A 9060-nucleotide genomic window follows, 5' to 3' on the forward strand; every position below is an offset into this window, starting at 1 on the left:
ACTGCTTAAGATTATCTAGATACAACTTCTGACCAAGTTTGGTGAAGATCGGATGAAAACTACTTGAATTAGAGAACGGACAACATGCTGAATGTTTAAAACGCACTAAGTGACCCTGGACCTAGTTTTTGACCCGGCAAGGCCCATGTTCGAACTTGGCCTAGACATCATGTAGATACAACTTCTGACCAAGTTTGGTGAAGATCGGATGAAAACTACTTGAATTAGAGAGCGGACACTTAATACGGACCGACAGACAGACGGACCGACCGACAAGTTCACTCCCATATACCCCCCTAAACTTCCTTTGTGGGGGTATAATGAAGTTCTTAAACACATTTATCATTGATATTGGCCTGAAATATGGAATTTTTGTAGATAATACACTGATAACATTTTGGAAATGGGGCCAGGTCCCTTTGGGTTGGGAAATAACACATACTTCAGGGCTTTTTTTTGGCCCGATTTTATACCCTAAATTCGGCTATATTCCCAATTGCAAAAAGTATACTTTTTTCCCAAAATTTGTTAAAAAATTCCCGTTGGGAAAAAAAACGCTAATGACATCGGATGTTTTGCTTTTTAACAAAGCATGGTCTGATCAGGACTCATATGGGTTTTAGACTATACCTCGATTTGGATAACGTGGGCATTATTCATGTACACAATATTCTCCTTGTTGTTCAGGCGCTTATTATATTTGCGATCAAATTCAAGCGTTTTGTGATTCGGTTGAATGGAAAACAAAGATGTCTCCTAATTCAAAATATTATGTAAACAAGGGCTGTTTGTAAAACATGCATGCCCCCCATATGGGCTCTACGTTGTAGTGACAGCCATTGTGTGAATATGTTTTTTGTCACTGTGACCTTGACTTTTGACCTAGTGACCTGAAAATCGAAAGGGGTCATCTGCGAGTCATGATCAATGTACCTATGAAGTTTCATGATCCTAAGCATAAGCGTTCTTGAGTTATCATCCGGAAACCATGTTACTATTTCGGGTCACCATGACCTTGACCTTTGACCTAGTGACCTCAAAATCAATAGGGGTCATCTGCGAGTCATGATCAATTTACCTATGAAGTTTCATGATCCTAGGCAAAAGCGTTCTTGAGTTATCATCTGGAAACCATTTTACTATTTCGGGTCATCATGACCTTGACCTTTGACCTAGTGACCTGAAAATCAATAGGGGTCATCTGCGAGTCATGATCAATGTACCTATGATGTTTCATGATCGTAGCCACAAGCGTTCTCGAGTTATCATCCGGAAACCATTTTACTATTTCGGGTCACTGTGACCTTGACCTTTGATATAGTGACCTGCATGAAAATCAATTGGGGTCAACTGCGAGTCATGATCAATCTACCTATCAAGTTTCATGATCCTAGGAATAAGCGTTATTGAGTCATCATCCCGAAACCATTTTACTATTTCGGATCACCGTGACCTTGACCTTTGACCTAGTGACCTGAAAATCAATAGGGGTCATCTGCTAGTCATTATCAATCTACCTATCAAGTTTCATGATCCTAGGCATAAGCGTTCTTGAGTTATCATCCGGAAACCATTTTACTATTTCGGGTCACCATGACCTTGGCCTTTGACTTAGTGACCTGAAAATCAATAGGGGTCATCTGCCAGTCATTATCAATCTACCTATGAAGTTTCATGATTCTAGGCATAAGCGTTCTTGAGTTATCATCCGGAAACTATTTTACTATTTCGGGTCACCGTGACCTTGACCTTTGACCTAGTGACCTGAAAATCAATAGGGGTCATCTGCCAGTCATTATTAATCTACCTATGAAGTTTCATGATTCTAGGCATAAGCGTTCTTGAGTTATCATCCCGAAAACATTTTACTATTTCGGGTCACCGTGACCTTGACCTTTGACCTAGTGACCTCAAAATCAATAGGGGTCATCTGCGAGTCCTGATCAATCTACCTATCAAGTTTCATGATCCTAGGCATAAGCGTTCTTGAGTTATCATCCGGAAACCATTTTACTATTTCGGATCACCGTGACCTTGACCTTTGACCTAGTGACCTCAAAATCAATAGGGGTCATCTGCGAGTCCTGATCAATCTACCTATCAAGTTTCATGATCCTAGGCATAAGCGTTCTTGAGTTATCATCCGGAAACCATTTTACTATTTCGGGTCACCGTGACCTTGACCTTTGACCTAGTGACCTCAAAATCAATATGGGTCATCTGCGAGTCATGATCAATGGTCCTATGAAGTTTTATGATCCTAGGCCCAAGTGTTCTTGAGTTATCAACCGGAAACCACCTGCTGGACCGACCGACCGACAGATATAAGAGCAATATACCCCCTCTTCTTCGAAGGGGGGCATAAAAAGATTCCTAAGCAAAAACCTGGGGGCAAAACGAAAACTGTTGATTTTTTTAAGCAAGCTTCATAAAAAAAACATCGTCAAGAAGTACAAATCTTCCCAATTGAAACTCCTGCCATTGTTGATGATTATCATTGATAGTAATTTAATAACAAGTGACTCTTTTGCATGATCGTCATCGTTGATTTCCAAAAGCAAAGTGCTGACTGATATTCAACATGTTCATAGCAGTAGTTCTTCAGAAGACGATGAAGTGCCTCCTAATAAAATGGTGCCTGATGAGAATAAAGACTTTATGTGAGCTTATTATGTGAAAAATTGTTGATCATGTTGGTGTTTGTCAAATTGTGGTGTTTGTGAATAAATATGCTGAACTCATTCATGTAGTTTGAAATCCCAATTTATTTTCCAAATTTCTTGAAAATGCTTATAAAATTCCCAATTTCAAAGCCATGGGCTGTCTTCCCAAAAAGCTGAAAAAAAGCCCTGGACTATACCTCGATTTGGATAACGTCGGCATTATTCGTGTGCAGGTTACTGTGAAACCATTATTATTTGTCAGACATTAATTTTCGTCTTTTTCGTCCTTCGACCGATGGACGAATTCAAGATCCTTACGAACAATCATGTCCCATATTTGAAACAAATAAGACTGAATTACCGTAGGCATGAGGCATTTAAATACAGCGTAATCCACGCATATACACAGGGCTCGAAATTAACACGCGCACACTCGCAAAATGCCATTAAAAAAAGATTGCAAGGTAACTTAAAAGCTACTAGTATTTTTTGTAAGTAAAGAAATAGTAAAAAAAAATGAGTTATATTGCTAAATGCCTTCGACAGCATGAAGGCTAAACTGTAGATCAATTTTTTGAACGTCCGAATACCCATATGCGGAAGCGCGCACCTTGTTTGTAGACTGGTATACTTATAGTACAGATACCTGGATGGTATTGATACAAAGAACATGAAACAGTTGACTATTCACACTCAAGTTAAATCCGGTTTTGACACAAAGGGGTGTACATTATACAGTGTACTGACAACTGACATTTCCTGTAAAACGCGAATGCAATAAGGCTGTATCGAATGCATCAACTTAGTTAAGGTAGAATAGTGTTGATTAGCGCTAATTGTTAACAACTTTATTACCCATTGTGTGTATTGTGTTTTTCAGGGGTGTTGCAGATTATACAGCCAACAAGCGGCGAATCCGGATCAAAGACAAAACTATTAAAAATACAAGGGACAGTTACTATCACCTGAAATAACAGACTTGTTAATTGGCATATGCCAAACAAGACCCACCTCCTGCAAGTGACTACCAAGTGTCACCCCTCTTTCCCCAGCACGAATGTTTCGCAACCACGTATTACATGTATTACAAACGTAACAAACAAATCGGACGCTTTTTTTTTACCAAAACCAGAAATGGATGAATTTAAGTGCTGACGAAATAGTCATTTTTTTTAAAAGGACGAAATTTCGTGCTGACGATAATAAATGGTTTCACAGTATTAGCGGTGTTGTTCAGGCGCTTATTATATTTGCGATGAAATTCAAGCATTTTGTTATTTGGCTGAATGGAAAACAAAGATGTCCCGTAATTCCAGTTTTGACGTGAAAAAGATTCCTAAGCAAAAACCTGGCTGCAAAACGAAAACTGTTGATTTTTTTAAGCAAGCATCATTAAAAAAACAAACATTGTCAAAAAGTACAAGTCTTCCCATTGAAACTCCTTCCATTGTTAATGATAGTAATGTAATAACAAGTGACTCTTTTGCATACATGCCATACATCCTGGATTGTCCCGGAAATGAAGAAGGTGTCCCGCAGTCCCGGAAATCTATTAAATGTCCCGGATTTTACAAAATCCATATATACAGTACACTCCACGCGTTTTCCCCAAAAAACGCGCTCCCACCGCGGGTTTTTTTTCTGCTAGTGAGTGTTCACGCGGTGTTGAGAGAGCGAGGTGAACTCGATAAAACGCTCGGCGTTACGCCGCGTTCGCTCATTCCCGCAGCGTGTATTACTTTAGCCTAGTCGGTAAATGCAGACAATTTCCGTTCTTATCAGTGACCGCCGCGCAACGCAGCGTTAGCAGTGTGCTACTGGGCATGCCAAAAAAAAAACAACATTGTTATAAAAAATTGTTTAAATACTGTAGTACATGTATAAAAAAGATAATTGTATAGAAAATTTATATGTATAAAAATTATGTTTTTTCATTCACAGGTACGTCTACAATATGAATGAATATAAGACATTTGACAAATTAATATTTAAATCATTACACATATAAGACAAGAATAAATGTTCCGTAAAATTTCCAAATGAGAATAATAATAAGTAATCCGAAACACACTACGATTTTTAATGTTAACACGACGTTTACAAATGCTTCCAATACACAGTCATCATGTATATTTCCCGACAAAAGCGCGCGAAAATTATGCTGCAATGTACAAGGTATACTCCTGCAAAGCGTGCGTGTATTGATTTGTTTGATACAAACTTTATAGCGCAGAGAACATTCAATTTTGTTGATTTCGGTTAAAAATGTCTTTGGTATTTTTTAACAAAATTATATCGCGAATAAGTTGATATTTCCTCCAAAATAATTTCAAATCATACACGCCGAATCTTTATCGTTACGATATTTTAGTAGAGTAATTATTTTAACAGTAATTGTACTGTAAACTGATTAAAGAAGACATCTGGACGGAACTGGATTTTAAGTGTTTGACGTTATGAAAACACGCAAAGCTTGTCTACTGACCTATTGTGTAGACTGCTGTCTGCGGTGTTTTGACAAAAGGCATTAACATGTGTGAATGTCACTCTGCCGTTTTGGTCCATAATTACTGGTCAAAATTGTTTTAAATGTCGACGCAACGAAAATACAACTGTGAATATTAAATGCAACTATCAACTCAATAGTTACCACCTTCTTTTAGCAATCAATGGAATAACATAACTTCAAAGAGAAAAAAATGCATTAGCGAGCAGAGAATTGACTTTGTTCCGACAATTAAAACCATTCCTTATGCATTCGTTGAACGTGTTTACTTGAGTAAGTTATGCCTTTAGACAGGAAGCGGCTTTTCTTTGATTACGTCAAACTGTCAATTCACACAGATTTGCGAGATTTTTAGGGTCCTTGGTCATTTGTTTACATGTTCAGTATAAAAAATCACCTGCTAACATGAAAACTTTGGATTAAATTATCAAAATAAAAACAATGTTGCAAACTGTGTTTATATTAATTGGTAAGTATTAGTTAAAAGACGACGTTTTGTTTGTCGTAAATCAACGAGTTTTCTACACAACAACAACTACTTCTACAACCACGTCGGGATCGATCTATCTTGTTTTTTTTTTTAATTGTAAATATTAAACTACATGTACATTTATGTACTTGTAATAAATGTAATTTTATTTGAAAATCAGGAAGTCAAACAAAATTAAATTGATCGTTATCTCGTAAAATGCGGAGTTTCCCCCGCGTTGCCAACGCCGAGGGCCGCCGCGTCGGCTTATCAGTTTTGCCGATCGTTAACCGCCGCGTCCAAAATCATGCAAACGCCGCTTCTGGCGGGATTTTCTTAATCTCCCTCCAGGTCAATCACCGCGGAGTATGGAGGGAAATTGGGGAAAACACGTGGAGTGTACTGTACATGTACCTTACCTTAGGCTTAAATGCACCTTGAATCTGTGTTCCCACTAATCCGCAGCGTCTCTATGGCAATGCCTACCCGAGTAGGTGACCACCCTACGTGTCAAAATTGATCAATTAACAGGGGTCCTGTTATCATATCGATTGTCTCACTTTCGCAGTCAAACCGAAAAGGCGGCATTGTTTAATGTGGTTGTTCATTGGCTTTAATATACTAAGTAATGATTTCCCTCCGCGTAAGGGCAAATGAGTTGTTCACACATCTGAAGTCCAAGATTGTTGAGTAAAAAAATAAAAGGATACGTTCGCACATTTAATCGACAAAGAAGTTGAGTACAAATTAAGCATATAAAATTGTCATCCTCACTTGCTTTATTTCTGTCTTGTTCTAAACCGCCAGTAATTATCACAATAAAAATAATAAGTGACTTTGAATAGCGTTCGCAATTGTAAGCACCATTGTGACTTGCCGTTATTGCACTAGATTTTCGGACGCTCTTACTTTTCGGACACCCTAAATGTATCCCAGAAAATTATTCTTTTAACTTAGTTTTTCTTCCTGCAGATGACGTGACATGTACACAATAGCAATTTGGTGCTCTTTTTTAACACGAAAAACACGTGGCTTGTATCTAGTAACGGAATTAAGTAGTAATGTTTAATTTGATGTTAATAGATCTAGTGTATTTCGGATACCGTAGGCTTTCGAACTTAGCAATTTAGGATATGAACAATGCGTACCAAAAATGAATATATGTCTATCTATATATATAGCTGTATATATGCATGTCCCGGAAAATTGGCAAATGTCCCGGAAAATTGAGCTCAATGTGTCCCGGAATTGGTCTGAAAATATATGGCATGTATGCTCTTTTGCATCATCATCGTGGATTTCGAAAGCAAAGTGCTGACTGATGTTAAACATGTTGACAGCAGTGGTTCTTCGTCAGAAGAAAAAGCGCCTCCTAATAAAATGATGCCTGATGTTCCGAAGACTTTGTGTGAGCTTTTTATGTGGAAAACTGTTGATCATAATGGTGTTTGTGATTAAGGATGCTGAACTCAATCATGTAGTTTTAAATCCCAATTTATTTTCCCAATTTCTTGAAAATGCTGATAAAATTCCCTATTTCACAGCCATGGGCTATCTCCTAAAAAGCTGAAAAAAGCCCTGTAATCATGGTAGATTCTAGCATAAGTCATGATAAGAGCAGTGCAAATCGCATCAGGTTATTTACACGTGTTCAGTGGGATTACCCTGTTCTGATTTGTTGTTTATTATGATTTTTTTTTAAGTACAGTGATCAAATGTTTAAGTTAAGTTGGTCTTATGCATATTGCAATGGAGTACTCTCCCTTTCCAGTGTAACGTCTTGATTAGAGGCAAACATGCGCGTAGTAGATGTTATTGAGGGTGTGTATGGACATTGCAATAATGTTTTATACAGCTGATATGAAAAGTAAGTCACGAAAATATGTTGCATTTCATTTCGCACAAAAACACAACAATAACAACAGCCAACGAAATTTGCATTGTATTATTAAGATGAAAACTTAATTTTTAAATTCGTAATTAAATATTATCACAATAAGAAATTTAATTTTATCAATACAAAATTTATTACCGGCTCTGTTTCGTCCGCCATTGTTACGGTGAAGTTCCACTATAATCATTTGGGTAATTCTACACTATTAATGTGATAATAGGTGCCTCCTAATTTACGGGCAAACGCTTATTTGATAACCATGTAAGGTAATACACATTTTGACATTATTGTGTACAAAACATTTTTTTTTTCAATACAAAAATAATGCTTCTCAACAATTAAATCTTAGATTTTGCTGGATGAAGCGTTTTACACCTGCCAAGCTTTTAGATCTAATATTTTATAATTGGGTGCTTATTTAGCCTGTAGATTTCAAAGATAATTCAGTGGCTGCGGCGTAGTGGATATGGTGTCCGCCTAGCGACTCGGAGGTCTCAGTATTGATCCATTAAGTGGAAGCGTTCTTTACAGGGACCTATACACAAATATGTCCCTGTTCTTTAGAAACTCGTTCTACACAAGAAACAGATTGTTTTATAATATCTAAATTCAACTAAAGTTTTTGATTCTTGCATAGCCTGATTTAACATAGGTTATCAAAATAATGTAATGTGTCATGATAATAAATGTATAATGATGTAGAACTGAGGGACAGCATACTTGTTTTGCAATTGAAATAGTTCATACATATAGGCAGTTCTCATGCTAGGCCTAAATGGAAGGGCGCCCTGACCTACCCTTCGGAGGCCCCGCCCTGTCTTACCTGCCCTTCCCTTTTAAAAAAGAATAACGATTGTTTTGGAGACATATTTTAATTTATTAATCTCGTATTACATTGATATGTATTTATTTCTCATTGTATAATTCTATTTACATGGTTAAATAAAAATGGAAATAATATATTCTAATACTTATTAATAATATACAAATGAATATCCAACAGGGAGCTTCCGGATACGAACGCGCGCTCGAAAGTGCCCTTTTGAGAAAATACTGCGCGCTTGAAAGTGCCCTTTTGACAAAATAGCACACTTGCCCTTTTCAAATCCTAGCTGGAGCACTGATAGGTATCCCACAGGATTTTGTTTCGCAAACTGTCGTCACACAAAAACTAGCAATTTTAAAGCAATTCATAAATGACTGCATGCAATAAGTTTGTAACTGTGTATGAAAGATTTGAATTCAAACAACAATGTCATATAAGCCATATGTTTTATTTATAAATTCTAATAACACATGGAACAAACAAAGACATATCAGTAATCATATGAGCTTATTTATATGTCATTCATTGTCTTTCTAGGCTTAGCCACTAGCAAAAGCATGTAAAAATGTTTATATAATATATTATTATTCAGTATATATATATATATATATATATATATATATATATATATATATATATATATATATATATATATATATATATATATATATATATATATATATATATATATATATATATACA

The 9060-nt window shown here is 36.6% G+C and overlaps 1 protein-coding gene across 1 annotated transcript in view; it reads right to left on the bottom strand.

The window, feature by feature from the left end:
* LOC127860070 (U6 snRNA-associated Sm-like protein LSm3) overlaps positions 1-7720 on the bottom strand; it is a 30642-nt gene extending 22922 nt beyond the window's left edge. The window contains exon 1 of the mRNA XM_052397865.1: positions 7671-7720. Coding sequence (XP_052253825.1) covers positions 7671-7691 — 21 coding nt within the window. The 5' untranslated portion in view covers positions 7692-7720. The remainder of the gene's footprint in view (positions 1-7670) is intronic.
* Between the last annotated feature and the right edge of the window lie 1340 nt (positions 7721-9060).

The sequence above is a fragment of the Dreissena polymorpha genome, chromosome 1, assembly GCF_020536995.1.
Source record: "Dreissena polymorpha isolate Duluth1 chromosome 1, UMN_Dpol_1.0, whole genome shotgun sequence".
Taxonomy (NCBI): Eukaryota; Metazoa; Mollusca; class Bivalvia; order Myida; family Dreissenidae; genus Dreissena; species Dreissena polymorpha.